At 45.6% G+C, this 19,808-nt stretch overlaps 1 protein-coding gene across 4 annotated transcripts in view; it reads left to right on the forward strand.

Annotated features, from left to right (window-relative positions):
• ZSWIM8 (zinc finger SWIM-type containing 8) overlaps positions 1–19,808 on the forward strand; it is a 2,297,361-nt gene that overhangs the window by 1,137,535 nt on the left and 1,140,018 nt on the right. For all 4 annotated transcript variants that reach the window (XM_085603517.1, XM_085603518.1, XM_085603514.1 and 1 more), the window contains exon 16: positions 13,808–14,033. In XM_085603517.1, coding sequence (XP_085459643.1) covers positions 13,808–14,033 — 226 coding nt within the window. The remainder of the gene's footprint in view (positions 1–13,807; positions 14,034–19,808) is intronic.

Here is a 19,808-nt window from a genome sequence, read left to right on the forward strand (position 1 = left end):
CAAGGCTAGCGTAGGGGTATGAATAAAAGGCAAGTTTCTCTGGGTGTGGTTCTCTTCCGGAATGGTGAACGTGTCTGCCAGGCCTGCGCAGCTTACACCGCCACGAGGCTGACGCCGTGAGCGAAGGTGGGTGCGTGAATGATGCTCTCAGCCTTCTGGTACCCAGAAACCGCCATGGCCGCTGCGACGCACTTATGCCCCACAGTTAACCTTTCAACACCACCGTATGTGAAAGAGGGCCCACCACGTGCCGGCAGAAGCTCCTGGGCCGAGGTCTGCGAGCTGGGAAGGCTCCTGAGATCAACGCTGGCTACCTCGACACAGGCACACAGCTCCCAGCCTGAGGCCCAGCACCGTGGAGTGCTCTGTATACTACTAACACAGTAGTCCAACAGGTACCAACAGTGGAACGGTGTCTTGATCCCACAATGGACGATGTTAGAACTGCATCTGAGAGTGGAGATGAAGGTACTCCCTTCGACCAGGTGCAACCAACTCTAGGTCCCAACAGTGGAACGGTGTCTTGATCCCACAATGGACGATGTCCGATATTACCTGCTGCTTGGTTTTCACAGAACTCCCTCTGTTGAAGTGCATCACACTATGTGCTTCCGTAGCTAACTGCTGCACATGATTATTGGGCTTGGTTGACTGTAGTCGCTGGACTACACCGCGGTACAGCAGGTCCGAACAGTGAAACGGGGTCTTGATTCTATGATTGAGGATGTCAGAAGTTAAAGTCTGTGATGATTTCTGTGTACCCCCTCCGATCAGGTGCAACCAACTCCGTGCTTCCGAATCCAATGGCACGTGGCTGTGAGGCGTTAATGACCACTGCCTCTGGCCTACACTGCGGTCAGCAGGGCTCACAATTCAGATCGAGTGGTGATTGTTAAATTACAGAATCCAGTAGGCAACTAACTACAACCTATATTGAAATATACACAATATCCTTTTAGTATACTTGCTTGAAGAACTTTTTTTTAGATGAGTTATAGGTTTAGTACAATGACGAAATTCTTCTTGGTAGTGGAGAAGAACACTGAATAACAGTCTACAATGTGGACAGCAGAGATCGCAATTTGAATTGTTTTGATTTATTTATTGCAGAGTTTTTTGTAATTTATGTTGTTGTATTTTGTGAAGAGGAAGTGAGAAAAAGTATTCATGGATGACTGTGCTGACTACTGCCTTCACTTTACACTACAGACAGCAGTGTTCTCAATTCAAATCGAGTCACTATTGTAGATGACGCAGTCCTGTAAGCAAGAGACATTGCTCCAGGGTGCTCTGTCCGCACCACGCATACGCATCATCGCAGGGTCCGCACACGGTTTTTGTTGCTTCCCGTATGACAAACTGGGCAGCTCAAGTCAACACCACGTGGCTGTGGGCCCTTGCTGACCGCTCTCTGGCCTACACTGCAGACAGCAGTGTTTACAATTCAGATCGAGTCGCTATTGCAGATGAGGCAGTCCTGTAGGCAACAGACATTGTTCCTAGTACGGCCCGCCCGCAGCACGCATCATCGCTGGCTGTGCAAATGCTGAATGCTTTTGATGTGGCTATCTGAGTGCACTAGAACTGATGGACCCTTTATGATACAATCTTTTTGTGTATTATTTCAGATCTACTGCCTGTATCTCAGTATACCACAAGTTATGGTTCTTTTACGATAGAATCTTTTGTGTATTATTTCACATCTACTGTCCCTACCTTACTGCAGCACGAACTATTGACCCTTTTATTATTGAATCTGTGTGTGATCCAATGATTACTGTTGTAGTTGATGCTAGCAGCAACCATTCCCTGAGGGCTGGTTTACACTCGCCCCACACGCATCCAGCACAGACTTCACTGGATATGTAACCCTGGTAATAAAAAGGAGTCAAGTACACGTGCCCGTACCCACTTCCACTATCTATCTGTGTCCGTGTGTTCATTATCTATGCATGATACTGCCCCTGGGCCGTACCACATTACATTGTGCTGTGGACAGCGTATGCAACCATGTTACCTCTGGCAGTGGGGAAAACTTTGGTTATGTAACTTTTAGGTGCATGGCTATCACAGGTGGAAGGCTACTTTACAGACCTTGAATATTGATGAAGATGATGGTTGCATGTTGTGTGTAGTGTATGATATGTGTACATAGCAAAAAGTTTTCAAAAAAGCTCTCTAAGCAGAAGAGGTGTGTCTCATAAATGCTGTAGAGAGAATGACTAAAATGGGTGGCGTTCTCCAACTGCTGCAATGGCAAATGTTATGAACTAATCAAATGCTTTTTTTTTAAGGTCACATGGCAATTGCGCATCCAGCGCGCAAGGAGACCGCTCCCGACGTGATTTTGAGAAAATATATTTACCATAATATAAGTTTATTACAGTTAGAAATATATAATTGTTTTAAATATTTTAGATTATCGCTTGCTCTCATATACACTTTAAAGTTATTTAGATATAGTTTTGAGACATAAAGAAACTAGCACACTGTCAGCGTTTAGGACGTATTTCTTAAAAGAAAGGCAAAACTGATTTCACCTGCATTAGGAGCGTGTTTACAGCAATCAATAAATGGTTGACCGGCCGTGTTTGAGTGCATCGTACTGCGCTATGAAGCCCCGCTGGGTGGAGTCGATGCTACATAAGATGTTACATAAATATAAGGGGGCTGTTAACTTTGTTATTCTGTTCAGAGGTGGGGGTCTGTCCTTTAACTGAAGAACCAATGAGAGATGGCAGCTAACACTTGTTTGAAGAGGCGACCCCTTTCACAGGACCTATTTACCTCTCTTATCACAAGAGCCGGGCCCCGCTGTCCCCAAACTAACCCCTCCAGCCACCTTTTCAGATCTCTTATCCATCACCAGCAGTCTCCGCCCATGCGAGAGACATTAAGCCTCTGTTTGCACAGTCGGGCAGAGCGTCTGGTGTCTAAGGGCTTCTGGTTATACAGGGGCTCGTTCACAGGGCCTCGGCACCCGTTTTGAAGAGAAGTGAGGCAAACACGCCTGCATCCTGCAGCCAGCCAGCTGAGCGTGGTTTGAGTCACTGCGTGCCGAGCCGGAGGCAGCCGCTGCACTTCAGACTAACACCTTTGGCGCGCATGCGCACGATGTAAAGCATCACGCGCATGCGAGAGTCTGGACAGTCAAGTGCTAATGCAGGCAGCCAATCATATGAAAAAAAGCATTTACAAGTGTAATAGGACTCGTATTTATGCAAGTCCTATTGCATTGTAAACAAAAATGCGGGCGCCGAAGAAGACAGGAACGGGAGTGGGTGGAGGGGTGGTGGTGGTCAGAAAAGTTACGTACATTGGAAGGGAACAGGGGGAGGCAAGGGAACAAAAGAGTTGCTGAAGTAAAAGGGCTGATAGCCATGGAAGGATAAAAATAACGTCATGGCAGTAAGGAGGCGGGACTAATACGCCGGCAACCAATGAGAATCCAGCATTTCAGATTTGAGACAATCAAAAGCATGGGCAGAAAGTGGGCGGAGCTTCCCCCACAATATTGTATACAGCATCTCTCGCCGGGACAGTGCATGCGCTGCCTAGGCGAAACCTAAAAATGAGGGAATGGTGTACCCGGCGCGACTCCACATGTCTTTGACAGGGCCTGGCAGCGTGCACTTGCCGCATACGGAACGCGCAGCCGGCGCGACCCCATACGTATATGACGTAATGCGCGGCTTGGTACCGCGCACCTGTCGCATACCAAACTAGCAGCTGGCGCGACCTCATATGTATATGATGTTAGGCGGGACACTGTGCCACGAACCAGTCGGATACGAAATACGCATCCTTTACGAGTTTAGCAATATGGCGGATAGGATTCGCGTGCTGATGGAGCTTGGTACACTACCGGTACGGGACTCCAATTTTCTAAAAAAAAAAAAAAAGATATACATAGTTTTTTTTGAAGATATAAAACATTACATATTTTTTAAAATTACAAAAAAGGTTAATAGAGTTCCAAAATATTACAAAACAAATATAGGTTTTATAATATTAAAATATGAAATTAACATTTAAAAAACCTTCGAAATTCACTGAAAAAACCATAGGTTTTACAGCCATTATAGTTAGGAATTAGCATTTAAAAAACCTTTGAAATTCACTAAAAAAAACATAGGTTTCAGGGACGTTATAGTTAGTTGGACATTTGACTCATATAAAAGCAGAGAAATTCGCCCGTTATAGTTAGTTGAGCTAACTATTACTCGCGTGCCCGCAGTGCACTGGTGATGACGTCACATATTACATCACTCATGACATGGTCAGTGACATCACTGATGACATCACTGATGACATCATCCACGTGATAATCTGATGCACATACTGATGCCCTAATATAAACTTTGATACACGCACTCTAAAATACAGACTACCATTTTTGAAACCATACACGCAACAATGCCAGATACTACATACCACCCACTATTTCCTAGGTCTACACACACATCCAGTCACTTATACATGCAATTACTCATCAATACAGTACTATATTATGCACTCATACACCTATAAATAGTCACACTCTGCCACTCATCCATAGTTACTCACACACGTAGTCAGTCATGCAAAGAATCAATCACATACCCATTTACTCATGTATATAGTTATACACACCAACTCCGTTATTTATACACACACCACATCACTTATTTATGCAGATGTAAAATTCTAGACAGAACTTTTAAGAACAGATTTTAAGAGCAGATTTTTCATTTTCATTTCATTTTTGCTTTAAAGTAATTAACAACATGTTACTGTATTACCAATCAGTATCAGTTCTGGTTAATAGTTTTTTTTCGGCAATAAAAATAAACTTTAGAAATTGGGAGATCAAGCGGGGCATAGTCCCGGTGAGACATGTAATAATGGCGTGTCGACCCCTAATTCATTAAAAATAAGTCTTAACAGAGTCTTCCGCTCTTCTAGCAGTTGGGGGCATGTAGTTACAATATGTATTAAAGTTTCGTCATAGGAGCCACATAACCTACAAAGTTTACTAGACCATTTTTTTCCCATTTAGGTATTCCGTCCTTAGTAGGATATCTCCCAAGCCTCAATAACATAAATGTATTCCTTAAAAATGGTTTCAAGTGGGTCTTCAAGTATGATTGAGGTTCTAATTTAATAAATGAGTTGGTAACTGTCCAGGAATAATACTTTTTTCTGAGCTCATCCTTATCTAGAAGACTCGATAGTAGAGTGACTGATCAATTTATTGTTTGTTTAAAAACAGCTTTGCTCCTAACTTCGTCTTCAAAGGTTGGGCACTCAAAATTATGTGAACTCTCACTTAAAAAGAATCTCCAGCTACTGGCATGCTCATAACTCGTTTTCTCTTGCCAGCACTGGTTTGCAAGGGTACCTTTTTCTGAGCGATATAACAAATATAGCATTTTTAAAAATCCAGATTGCCGTACTAGAGATTGCCTTTTCAGACCAAATTCTAATCTGACATTGGCATGTCCTATATACCTTGGGATCCTAAAAACTGATTTGAAGACTTTTATTTATAGGTCCTCAAGAATTTTTGCGTCTTTACAACGAAAAATCATTGAGCCGTAAGCCAGAGATGGAATCGGCTTTGCTTTCATGACCTTCAGTAGATGTTCGTGATTTGGACATGACAACTTGTCCCTCAACTTTCTAAAAGCAAATGACAAAGCTGCTGTTTTCACTTTAAGGTTAATAAAATGCTGTCTAAAAGACATATTATCGTCAAATGTTATTCCTAGGTATTTATACATCCTAGGCCTATGACAGAATGACTTAATAATATATTGTCATCAGCGTATTGTAAATATTGGATGTCTTTGCCTAAGAAGGAAGGTGAGTGAGCATTAACTTTATTAAAATGTGTAGAAAGGTCGGCCATAAAAAGATTAAAAAGGCATGGAGCCAGAACACAACCTTGTTTCAGACCAGTCTTAGTTTCAAGTTGGCGGGTTGTACTTATGCCATCTCAGACTTTGATCTGAACCCATGTGTTGGTATATGACTATTTAATCATATCAAGCAATTGGTTTGGGATGCCCCAATCCAAAAGTTTAGCCCAAAGTAGTTTTCGAGGAGCAGAATCAAAGCCGCCTTTGAGATCGACAAAACAGATATATAACTTTTGCTTTCTATATTTTGCCCTTTTGCCTAATAAAGTCAGTATGGTCAAATTTGTGCTGGTTGATTCGCATCTTCTAAAACCGGTTTGGAAAGCTGGAATTAGATCTTTTCTTGTGGCCCAATCTTCCAAGTCTTCAAGGAGCCAACTCGCAAAGATTTTTGCCTCCACGTCTGTTAGGGCGATTAGTCTGTAATTTGCAGGATTATCTTGTGGACCACTTTTATATATCGGCTGAATTATGCTTCCTTGCCACGACTCAGGGACTGATCCAGATTTAATAACATCATTAAATAAAATCATTAGAACCTCTGGCCAATGCTTGAGATTTGCTTTAAAAATTGAATTGAATTTGGAATCCCGTTAGGGCTGGGCGCTCCATTCGATCTGAGCCTGCTTATTGCCTTTTTAACTTGCTCTACAGGCCATGTCTCCTTTACTTATGGCCCAGCTTGGACAATGTGTGGTACTTGCTCTTTAGGCCCTAACGCCTTAACTTGAAGCTCTGCTTGGGTAATATGCTGGACAGTACCATATTTTCTGCCTTCTTTACTGCTTGATTTGTATGTCTTCTGGCATGCAATAGTGGTGTCAGACTGAGGGTCCGCGGGTGCAACGTGAAGATTATAGATGAAAGTTGTCCAGCAAGATTCAGTGATGTTGGAGCTATTCCCTCTTTTGCTACCATTTTCAAGATTGTTAATTATGCCCCAAAATAATTTTGGATTTCGAGTTTTACAAGAGAAATGTAGTTCGGTCCATAATCCCTCATAGTAGGATTGTTTGGCTTTCCATATTTCGTTTTTATATTGTTGTCTGCGCTTTTTTAGTTTATGAATTTCCAAAGTTTTTAGTGCTCCATTCGGTTTTCTGAAAGTTGCCCTAATAGCTCTATTAAGTTCTCTTTTTAGGCGAAGCAGCCGATTAGTGTACCATCCTGTTTTTTAGTTGTCATGATGGAGCGTTTTGATGTTATAGATGGAGGAAAACGATCCAAAAGTGAAGCACACAAACGAGGCCAAATATCAACCATGGACTTCCCTTCTTTTTTCTCCTCCAGAACTTTGGTGATTAAGAGTTATAGAAAATCCAATATTTCCTTTTGGTTTCTCGGAATCCATACTAGCCTTTTGAGGCTAAAGGCTGTTTGTACAATTTTCATTGATCTTGCTTCCGGCAGATGAGAGAATGATAAAGCCAAGGAAATTAATTGTGGATTGTGGTCGCTTTCTATCCTGGGTATTACTTGATATTTGTGAAGGGAGTGTGTCAGCCACGCTGAGATGATGGAGTAATCAATGACGGAGAAATGGCCTGTTTTTTTAAATGTGGGTATTTGACCATCATCCTGTTATAACACAAGGTTATATTTTTTGAGCTGAGAACCACAGATCTGTGACAGTGCTTTTGTTGGTTTATTGACGCAGTTTCGATTAAGGAGATGCATGTTAAAATCTCCTGAGATAATAATCGTTGCGTCTAGGTGGTCGTGATACAGCACTTTAACTATTTCCCATAAGGTAGTGAATTGAGAAGCTTTATCAGAGTTTTTTGGACTTAAGTAGACATTTAGGAGTATTATGGGTTCTTTAAGAGCTAGTTTGATACATAATAGCCATGCCAATTGAAAGTCGATCTCAAAATGTTTGATGTCCAGACTCAAGGAAACCTAGATGGATAGACCTCCACTTGCGCGACCAAAGCAGCCTTACGAAGTGCAAGGTTCAAATACTCATAATAGCCAATATCCATGTTCCATGTTTCCTGGAACATTAAAACATCAAAATCCCTAAGGAATCTCACTGTGTCGGGATCATCTATTAACGTGTTAAGACCATTTGTGTTCCATGAACAAATATTAAAGGTTTTTATGTCTTTATTTGAGCTCTTTGGGCATCATTCGTGCATGTCAGCACTCCCTTTTGTTAGTATTTTTGGGAGCCAACTCCAGTCATCAATGAGAGCTGGATCTTTCTTTAGCTCTTCACATACACAAGTGCCTGGATTGCAGCTTGTAATTTTGATTCCGGATGCCAGATCTAGTTTTGTCAATGTCCCTGACGCTCCTTTCAAACCCCTCGAATGTCCTCTTAATCTTGAATTAGTAGCAGGATCCCTTAAGACTGGACTGTTAGTTGTTAGTTGTCCTCAGATCTTACATGCCTCCTTTCCCCCATTGAAAAAAAACATCAGACCCTAGCAATCATCCCAAGGGGATGTGATGTGTAGAAGTTAAGTGGGCTCAGGGGGCAGGGTAAACATGAAATAATAACAGCACAAATATAGAAATTGTGTCCTATTGGTGCAAAATAAATAAATAAAGGAAAATAGTGTTAGTACCATTGTCGCTGCTTGTGTGACAGTGTAAGAGGCTAACAATAGATGCACCTAAGCAACCCGCACCAAAATTAAACATCCACCTCCCCAGAACCTGGCCCCTGGTGAGGTGACAGGAGCCCCTAAACAATAGCAGGGTACCATGCCCTAGGCTCTGGCAGGAGGATGCCCAGCAAATTTAGTCACTGCACAGAGGCCCATTATCATTATGTATGTGATAATTAGTCCGACATACAGAATGATAATGGGCCGATAACAGTCTGTGCCAGGTCATGGAGGGGCTGCTGCAGGCCCTTAAGATCACAGTAGGAGTGTGAGCTGTCCCCTGCAGTGAGAGTTACAGAACTCTCAGGCTGCTTGTCCCTGACAGGTCGCTCTAATGTCCGAAATTACAAACAAAAGGCGTCCATGAAAGGATTCCTCATGGACAATAAACAAGAGTCATAAATAATGGACGGTCCGTGAAATTTACGGACGGTTGGTCACTCTAGCTACATCCATCTGAGGAGGAGGACAGGCTACACCTTTTACATTCTCAGCGGGCCCTTAGCTTCTACATTAATAGGACTATGAAGTACCAGGTGAATGATCAGCTCTTTGTTGGAATCACTGGTGAGAACAAAGGAAAGGCAGTTGTGTCTAACGCATTGAAAAGAACAATGAATAAAACGATGTCAGCGCACAAGCATGGTATCTATGTGCATCCTCCTTATGTCTGCAGATGGGACAGAGTCATGAAAGAGGCTGATGGCACCACATACCGGCACTTGGGAGCTATTGCAAGAGTTTCGTGATCCATTCTGGCACCTTTGAAGATTCACTAGGTGAGGAACCTGCAGTTAGATAGAGCATCCATCAAAAGAGTGTAACCAAAGATAAGTAATCTATTCTTTGCATGCAACAGGCCACAGTCCCATCAGCTCTGATTAGCCATAAAATCAGGAAAGCCGTCCTCCAGGAATGCAAAAATGTAGCTCTATTGATCATAGAGATGTCTTTTTCTTCCAAAATCAACTTGGCGTTAAAGGGTTGAAATTTGCGGCTGTCCTTGCTGTGAAAGGTCCAGCCCTTACTCTAACACACCTATTAGATGGAACTGATAAAATCCTTGTTAATGGACAGACTGGATAACTGTAATCTGGTATAAACTGGACTTCCAATAAACTGACCGGAAAAATGCAGATCCTTTAGAATCACGCAACAGCACTGTGCATAAGCCTTCAAAAGCTCAACCATGTAAAGCCAGCACTCAATACAATTCATTGGCTGCCGTTAGACGAAAGGAAAACGTTTTTTGCTCTCTGTATTTTTCATCAACAATATTGGAAGAAAAGCCCAGAGTTCATGCAAAGTCGTATTCCCACTACATGCTAATCGATAAGCTGCAGACAGCCACACACCCACACACACTCAAATATTTATTTATATATTCACTGAAAAAAACAAACGTTAAAGAAACGCTATAGTTAGGTGAATGTTTAGTAACAACGCAACGTTTTAAACTCTAAAAACCACAGAAATTCACCAGTATAGTTATCTCGGGTAACTATAACTCGTGCCCTAAGCTAACTATAACTCGCATCCCTGCCATGCACAGTTTTCTCATCAATATTTCATTGCAAATGTTGCAGTGATATTATCAAGGAGGTCCTAGAAGATGTCATGAGTGATGCAATATGTGGGGAATTAGCAGTGCAGGGTGAGGGCGTGAGTTATAGTTACCTTAGGGCATGAGTTATAGTTACTTGAGGTAACTATAACTGCTGAATTTCTATAGTTTTGTGCGTGTAAAATGTGAACCTAACTATAATGCCCCTGTAACCTTTGTTTTTTTCCCTGTGAATTCTAAGGTTTTTACAATTTTATTTCCTAACTATAAAGTCTGTGAACCTTTGTTTTTTTTAAAGAATTGCAGTTTTTCTTTTAACGTAAAGTAATATTTAATTACCATACATTAATCCAACCTTTGGGCATGGAGTGGGTTTGGCTGCAGGCCAGGCTCTGTGGCCAACCTCCCAAAGGCAGTCAACCCTGTGGTGGGCACACAGCCCCTCTCCCTGTGCCGAGTTTGGCCCTGGGGACCCCACCCCCGTGGCCTGCCACGGGGATGACTGCCTTTGGGAGGTTGGCCACAGGGCCTGGCCTGCAGCCAAACCCACGCCATGCACAAAGGTTGAATACATGGCATGCAGCCCCCCTTCCCACACCAATATTGACCCCGTAGACCCCATCCCCCAGGGCCTGGCCAGTACGTAAAAGGGAAGGTGGATATGCAGTCCCCCTCCCCGGACCAGTATTGACCCAGGGGAACCCATCATCGCGACCTCTCCACTAAATGGTGGGTGCTCTGGAGCCTACCCCGGGCACCCACTGCTTTTTTGTTGGAGGCCACGGGGGGGCTCCAATGCCCTGGGGCTCCTGCTGCCTCTGCCTGCCCCCCACCTCCAGCAGGAGCCAGCATTGTTCCCGCCCGCAGGGAGCTGTTAAAAATTGCTGCTCCCTGTAGGCGGGAGCAATTTTTTCTTCTGTGAATTTGCCCACTTCACAGCGGGCAGAGAAATAGATGAAAAGTCCACTCCCAGCAGGCAGGAGCAATTTTCATGCTCCCTTCCGCTGAGAGTGGACTTACTGTTGGCTCTCGCTTGGTGGGAGCTTCAAATTGCTCCTGCCAAACGATAGCAAACAGAGGTTTTCCTGTACGCACATGTGCAGGCTTCGAAACCAATATGTCCCGATGTGGACACACCGGGACATAATAGGAGACATAGCAGGAGCTCTAGGGACCCCATCCCTGGGGGATGGGGTCCCCGGGGCCATTTATGGACCCACCACACGGCCCCTATCTCTCTTGATTGCAAGGCCAGGCCCGTAGGTTGGAGTCTCCCTGGCTGAAATCTCCCTGGGAATTGGGGGGGAATGTGCGACTCCACTCCCCCTTCGCCTATTTGGATGGGGTCCCCGGGGCTGAAATTCGTCTGGTGAGGTAAGCCACGTGCGCTCCCTCCCCTCATTATAATTAGTAATCCAACATCCGGGACCTGACCCACCCGGGGGGCATATACAAAACCAGTGCGGGATCCTCCACAATTTTGTGGTAATATTAATAAAATAAAATGTATAATTAACATTTTTGGCTGCCGACTGGGTTCATTTGGGACTACACAACCGGGCCTACGGGGTCAGGGTATTCCTACCCTTCTTCTTTTTTTCGCCTTTTTTCTTGGGATTCAGATGGGTTTGAGTTCCAAGATGGCTGCCAAGACTTCCTGTTTCAAGTGTTGGCAACCAATCAGATCTCAGCATGAGATCTGTCGGATCCCAAGCCAAAACAGTTGGTGTTGCCAATGCTTGGTACTTTTGATTGCAAACTGTTTTATTTGTATAGGTGTGAACCTTTTAAGAATTCCTTTTATTCCTGTTATACATTTTGAATTACTGTTTTTTTTTCCCCAAAGAAAGGAAGTGTGGAATTTTTTATGAATTCAATGAAAATACCCACAATGAAGAAATAGCATTACAAGCAAGTTACTTTTGCCTCTATCTAATTTCCTTCTCTGCATATTTTAGGCAATCCTGAATAATTTCTGTTATTTTCACACCATTTGACAGTCTTTTGCCTACTATCCGATTGGTATGTGTGCGGCAATGTAATTTGGTTTGTGTGTAATAACCGCATTTATATATATACCAAACTATATATCTTAAAAAAGGTCTATAGTATTACCTAGCATAGCCAGAAAAGCTGTTTACTTATAGATTGCTGGTAACAATGTTACAAAAAAGTCTTGTGATGAAGTTGCCCAAGAGCAATTGGAACATTGGAATGTTGAGAGCGCCATTGAAGACAATTGAGTCGCAGTGGACTATATAAACTGGCATAGGCCCACTGCTCTCAACATTTCAATGTACTGATAACAGCCTCTGCCTTTCTCTTTCCCCTGCCTTTCCATAATACATGGAGTGTCCAGGGGAAAGTTAAAGGCAGAGGCTGTGATGCAGGTCACACCGGAGCCTTCCCCCACCCTCCTTAGCTCCGAGTCACTGGAGCCTCAGAGGGTGGAAGGGGTAATGCTGTTCAGGTCCTGGGTCTCCTTGGCTCAGCTGAACAAAAAAAAGAAGCAGTTTAGCCAAGATGGGGAGAACCAGGGTCTGACTTCAGCCCCCTTTCGCAACTCTTACTGTGACTGTTCAACAGCTAACAGCCATAACACTGCGCGTGGCTGTTAGATGTTGAACAATCACAACAAAGACTGTGAATCTAGGCATTGAAGCTTCGGTGATTTGAAGTCCCTCGCACTCGGATCCCTTTGTTTTTATAATTAGGACATTCTGCCATCTAGTGGCGTAATGTTCTAATAGCCTTGGGCTTGGGCCCTTAACGCTGTAGCGGGCTTTTAATGGCTGGCATAGCGGGCAACAAGGCTATAATATAGATTTCCACTATAAATACCGTGATGTAAATTGTGTCTAGTGGAGGGTACAGGCAAAGCATTTTGTGAATTTTAGCCTTTAAAAAACACTTTTCCTTGATTTTCTAATGAGAGTATTCTGGTTGTTGCTGTATCTCTGGAGAGATTAACCGATTGCAGACAATTTCAGTGGTAAGTAATTTGTTCTTTTGCGTTGTTGCCCAAGTCAGTGATTGTTTATTAGTTTGGATATGAGATACTTCGGGCCTTGTTATGATGGCAGTCTGTCAAACTGCCGCCCGCCAACGTTTAGGCCAGGGGACTGAACGACAAAGTGTCAATGGGACCACCGGCTTGTTGCTGCTGCTCACTAAAAGTTCAGCAGCTCAAGCAGCCGTAGAAAAAGGCACTAAGTGCACATCCATGCACCGTGTGACAGGCACACTGTGGTGCCTGGTACAGGGTGCATGGATGCCCCCCAGGCCACTTAGCAATGGCCCACATGGGGCGGGGGCCCTGCTTGGGGCCCCCAAAATCCGTTTCCGTCTGCCTTTTCATGTCAGTGGGACCGCCAAGAAAAGGCAGTCGGAAAAGGACATCATAATCCCTATGTTGGTGCTTGAGCGGGCACTACCTCCATTGTAGGGATAAGAGCCCGACCGCTGGCCTGACGAGATCACGGATCCTGTCAGAGGATGCGGTCCTACCCCCCACCTCTGCTCTCCGACCACTGGTATTGTAATCTGGCAGGTGGACCAATGCTCAGGATGTCGGGTGAAATGCCACCAATGGCCTTTTGGTGGTGGGCCACCTGCCATCGTAATTACCCTCTTTTGTATTGTGCACACATTTAACATTTCATTGATGCTTGTATTTCAGTTGCTGTTATCCAGTTTTTTAGTCAACTCTCTTTCTTTTTTCCTCTGCAAAGATTTTGGACAAACTGCTAGACCGCGAAAGTCAAACCCACAAACCACAAACACTAAGTTCCTTCTACAGTTCCAGCAAGCCCACAGCAGCCAATCAGAAGTCTCCCTCTAAACACTCTACTCAATCCACAGCCGCTACGCAACCAGAAGTAGGAACATCTGCCACCAACCAGCATCACAGTGTTACTCCACCAGTCCAAGGCAATCCAGCTGACAGCTTACTTACAGGTAAGGGATATTAAGAATAAGTCAAAGTCTAGTTTGGCATGTGGAGGTAACTGGAGGTGTATGACTGATGTTCTTTCACCAACAGATAACTAAAAGTGTGTGTATACCTTAATGAAGGTTACTATAGTGACATTAAATTTCACTTTGGGGAAATGTTTTTTTCACAGTTATCTTTTATTAGAAAAATATATGCTTTCTGTTATAGTCCTGTGTACATTACATACTTAGTAAGTATTTAACATATGGCTAAACAGCTTAAAAAAGTAACCTTAAATACTGTCCTAATTGAATTAATAAAAACCCTTGCAAATCAAAAATTAAATGTTGTAGGTCAGTTACACTTGTCTAAGAATGCTTCAGTCACAATTATTCAAATACTTTATCTACCTGCCATTAAAGAAGCCTGATCTATTTCTAGAGGTGAAAGTTTCCCTTTCTCGAGTGGCCAGTTTAGAAAATTAATTGACGAAATCCTCCATGGGGCCGTGGTCATCACCTTCCCACTTTTGTTGAATCATTTTTTGTCTTTAATTTTCACTTTCTGGATCCACAACTTTATTAGTGGGCTCTCGGTTGACATATTTGAAACACCACTAAATAAATATAATTTTTCTGGTATGTGAATTGACTTGCCTATTATTGGGTTTATTCTTTCGATAACAGAATTCCGAAATAAGCTGGTTTAGCATACATAAATCACATATGTTTATACGTGCCTATCTTTCTTTTGCACTTACTTCCAGCACCAATCTATGTTACGTAGCTGCAGATTTTTTTATTCAATTGGAGTCCTGTGTAATATGTGACAGTTTCTCTTGTGAAAGTCTTCCTGACTAATTTATCACAACTATATGGATGTTGGAGAAAATCATGTCCCACACCTAAATTGGTTAATGTCATTCTGTGTATGAGAAAGAGACTGTCAAATGTTTACCAAACCTTTGATTGGTCTTTCTGAAATGAAGCCACATTTACTGTCTTACAGATCTATCCCTTTCTTTCTCACAAATTCTGTTGAAATGGCTCAAATTTTACAATTTCTTCCTATGCCACATTTGGATTGTTTTTTCAGTTCAGAAAAAACTGTAATCCAGAGTCTCTTCCCTTAATTCTACTATTTTTGTCAAACCATTGCCATTCTGGGAATTCCAAAATAAACTTTTAAGGTCTAACTTCAATTCAGGTCTTCATCTTTGCCTCGACTGTCGTCCGTGGACGAATGAGGTAAGGATCACCAAAGCTCTGGGGACGGTTCCGCGGAGCCAGAGCCAGGGTTGACTTCGCACCTCCCTCCTTTTCCGATACCTGGAGCGACCCATGCTCAAATTAAAGATTTTACAAGGCTATGCACCGCTTATTTGATCGGGCTGACCCGTCTGGTGAGCCCTCTGGCCCTACGGGGTCAGAAGGGGCCCCATCCGGTTCAACACCGTCGGCTCCGGCCATGGCACTGGTGGGGCCACGTGGCTCCAGCCTCATCCTCAACCCTGATGACACGGAGCTGGAACGCCGTCGCCCATTGCGGATTCCGGCGTCGATAGAACCTCGGGTTTTTTTTTGTTGTCTGAATATTCTGATGACATTTTACGCACAATAGAGGATTGGGTTGGGTCTATGAGCCCTTTAGAACACCAGGAAGGTTCTGCACAGCAGTTGGACTGGTATGGGGAACTTGGGGAGGCCAGTGGACTGGACTCTTCCCCAGATACTGGCATGCTCTCTCCACCCACTGTAGCTACGGAGGAGGGTGCATCTTATGCCATGGTGGTGAAGAGGGCAGCCAAAGTCCTTGGACTGGAGTTGCTCTCTTTGCAGGTCAGGACTAATCTCCTGACCATAGGGCTTCAGCCTGAGTTTCCACCTCTGAACCCCTTTTGCACTTCAATGAGGCACTTACTGATGTCCTTCTAGGTACGTGGTACAAGCCTAGCACAGGGGCTCCTGTGAATAGGACAATCACACGCCGCCATCGCCCGGCTCCGGGTGACCCAAAATTCCTCAGTCAGCACCCCACCCCTGAAAGCTTGGTGGTGCAGGCTTGTTCGAGGCATGTGGGCTGCTGAATTCATATCTGTGCATAGATCGCCGCCTAGTGTTGGGTCCGGATGTTTGCACGTTGTTGTCCTGGAAGAGTCTTCGAAGTATCCTGAGATAGGTGACTCCTCCCCTGGACCACAGTGCGCATGGGCATCCTCTCCATCCTCAGATTGTTTTTTTCCGCCATTGGGTTCGGATGTGCTTATCTTGACTCAAGTTAGGAAAATTTAGTTTTCAGGTCAAAAGGCCTCTAGTTTTCGTCGGTACAGTTCCCGATCGGTATCGACAGTTTACAAGCTAGTTTAGTGATTTTAACAACTTTTCGGATCCATTAAATCCGACCATCGACCGAACTTCGACGATGAAATCGAGGACCCCATTCAAGCGGTGTCCTGTTTGCCACGCCAAATACCCTCATATCGACGTCCACCCGGTGTGCAACAAATGCCTCTCACCGGATCATGACGAATCGAAATGCATGGCCTGTGCCCGATTCAGATCCAAGAAGACTCTCCGGAATCGACGAGCCGCGCGACTGGAAGCGCAGCAAGCGGCACCGGCCCCGACCAACATCTTCAGCACCGAGGACGAAGATGTCGAAAGCGTGGAAAATATACCCTCCAGCCCCGCTTCCGAACACGGTTCCAGATCGGAAGACGTAGATGAAGAGCTTTTTCACAGGGAAGAAGCCGACGATGAGGTAGGAGACTACGATGAGGCCTTAGGGGCCGAAGAAGGTAGCTCTGGTGAGGAACAGGGCCTACCCGTCCAAATGGAGGATATCCCAGTGCGTCAGTCGACGGCTCCGGTCGAGGGATCGCCTTCGGGCCTTACCCAAGACCAATCCAGCAGTTCTTCGGCCCCGCCCTCTGGCCCGGCCACAGACATACAGAGAGAGCCATTATTACCTAAAAAGACTGGTTTCCCTTCCACGAAACCGAAACCAATCGTCGCACCGGTTCAACAGAAACCGAAAGTGAAACTGACACTGGTCGGCTCGAGGCCCACCACACCTTCGACGCCAGCCAAACCCGTCGGCACCGACCGCACCAAAAGGGACTTCGGTACCGAACTCGCTGCAGCCGATGTCGGCGCCGACCCGAAAAGAAAAGCCATCGGCACCGCCAAAGCGCCTCGGCCCCCGGCACCGAAGCAGTTGGCACCGGCCACCAAGGTGAAAATGGCCACTGCATCGCTATCCACCTCGAAAGCAGCGACTACGGTCCATTCATCGACGCCGTCGGCGGCTACTACCTCTCCTCGGCTCGATGACCCGGTGCCTTCGAAGAAGTCCACACCTGCCTCTACGGAACCACTCGGCGCAAAAGAACCATCGGCGTTCCAGGTGCGACAAGTGGCAGCGTCCTTGCAACGCATCAGGGAAAAGGCAGCCCTCCAGACCTCGTCGGGCTCCGAACCGAAAAAGGCACAGAAGGCACCTTCGGCACCGGCCAATATCACCTTTGGTTTGCCGCCACCCACGGCGCCGAAAATGTTCGAGATCAGAACACGGGTTACCCAGACAGGGTCCCCATCTACCAAACACTCTCCTACTGGGACATCACCGTCCCACTTCATCGACGCCGACACCGGCAGGCTCATGCTCCGAAAGCGGAAGATCACTTCCGGACAGGCTTTGGACTCCTATAGGATCCCGCTAAAGCAAAAGATGCCGGCGGAATCGGAACAGTTCTCTACGAACAAATCCACACCTCTTACACAGATCCACAGTCGTTCTCCCCGACGCACTCCGACACAGATGCAGTGGAGGACTACATGGGTGACGACACCACCTACCCCGGGGACATGGACCCTGAGGGCCAGCAAGACCCAGATCAAGTCTGGGATGACCCTGTAGACCCAGGTGCCGCTCTGGATACACAGGACACGCAACTTTATGGCGCAAAAACGTCCCCCACAGAGGACACTGCTGCATTCAACGCCCTCATCGAACGTGCCGCAGCCAATCATGGAGTGCAACTCCACTCCGACACTATCGAGGACGATTTCTTGGTGGACACTTTCGCACCCTCAGAGAGGACTGTAAAGACTCTGCCCATGTTGAAAGGTGTCCTCAAACCAGCAAAGGACATTTTCAAAGAAACCACCTGGGCAAGGGTAATAAACCCCAGGATCGAGAGAAAGTATAAACCCGCACCTGGGGACCCCACGTACATTAGAAGCCAGTTGCCTCTGGACTCCATCGTAGTTGCCAATGCTCGCAAACGGGCACACTCGCAGACGACTGGTGATGCTCCTCCCCCGGACAAAGAGTCCAAGGTCCTAGAGACCTCTGGCAAAAGGATTGCAGCCCAGGCAGCAAACATATGGCGCATTGCCAATACACAGGCGCTCCTAGCTCGCTACGACCGCTCACACTATGACACGTTAGAGACCCTACTCCAACACCTACCAGACGAGTATAAAGAGGCAGCGGAGCTCCTCATCAGGGAGGGACAACTTCTCACAAACGCCTCCATCAAGTGTGCACTAGATGCCGCAGACACTGCAGCAAGGGCAATAAACACCAGCGTCATGCTACGACGACACGCCTGGTTACGGATCTCCGGATTCAAACCTGAGGTCCAAAATAACATCCTCAATCAGCCGGTCAACCCCGACTACTTATTTGGACCGGAGGTTGACACCACCTTAGAAAAGATAAAAAAAGACACGGACACTGCGAAGTCAATGGGGGGCTCTGCAAACGCAGACATTTCGTAGTGGCTCCTTTCGTCGCCCCGGAAATAGAGGTGCAGGTAGAGGACAGGGGACACAGCAAACCTACAATAAAGGGGGCACACAAAGTTCCTACGATAAAAACACCCGAGGTGGATATCGTGGCTCCAGCACCAAAGGCAGAGGACGTGGTTACGGCAATACCAGGTCCTCCCCCCAAAACAAACAGTGACGCCCTCTCCCTTCCCCCCGACCACATAACACCTGTCGGGGGAAGGCTCCAGCGGTTCCTGTCCATGTGGAATACCATCACCACGGACAGGTGGGTCAAAGATGTTATCCAACACGGTTACTGTCTCGAATTAACCTCCACTCCACCCACCATACCGCCAAAGCAACGTCCTATGTCCTCAGAGCACTTAACGTTATTACAGCAGGAAGTGCTAAGTATGCTGCAAAAAGGCGCAATAGAGGTCGTGCCCATCAACCAACAGGGAACAGGGGTGTACTCTCTGTACTTCTTAATACCAAAAAAGGACGGGTCACTCAGACCCATCCTAGACCTCAGACCCCTCAACCACTACATTCTCTCAGAGCATTTCTATATGCACACCCTACAGCAGGTTCTCCCGCTGCTCAGACAGGGAGACTTCCTAGCCACACTAGACCTCAAAGATGCGTATTTCCACATACCCATACACCCGTCACACCGAAAATATCTCAGGTTCACTATTCAGGGGCAGCACTACCAATTCAAAGTCCTCCCCTTCGGTGTGACAACAGCACCCAGAGTTTTCACCAAGTGCGTAGCTACAGTAGCTGCACATCTACGGAGACAACACATCCACGTCTACCCTTACCTGGACGACTGGCTTGTTCAAGCTATGTCAGCCCAGCAATGTGCCAGCCACATGTCCCGCACCATTCACCTTCTTCACAGTCTGGGATTCTCACTAAATTACCCAAAATCACATCTCCAACCCGCACACGTACAACAGCACCTAGGTGCGACCATAGACACTCTGGCAGCCACAGCTCAGCCAAATTTAGTGAGGATCA

The sequence above is a fragment of the Triturus cristatus genome, chromosome 1_2 (genome assembly GCF_964204655.1).
Source record: "Triturus cristatus chromosome 1_2, aTriCri1.1, whole genome shotgun sequence".
Taxonomy (NCBI): Eukaryota; Metazoa; Chordata; class Amphibia; order Caudata; family Salamandridae; genus Triturus; species Triturus cristatus.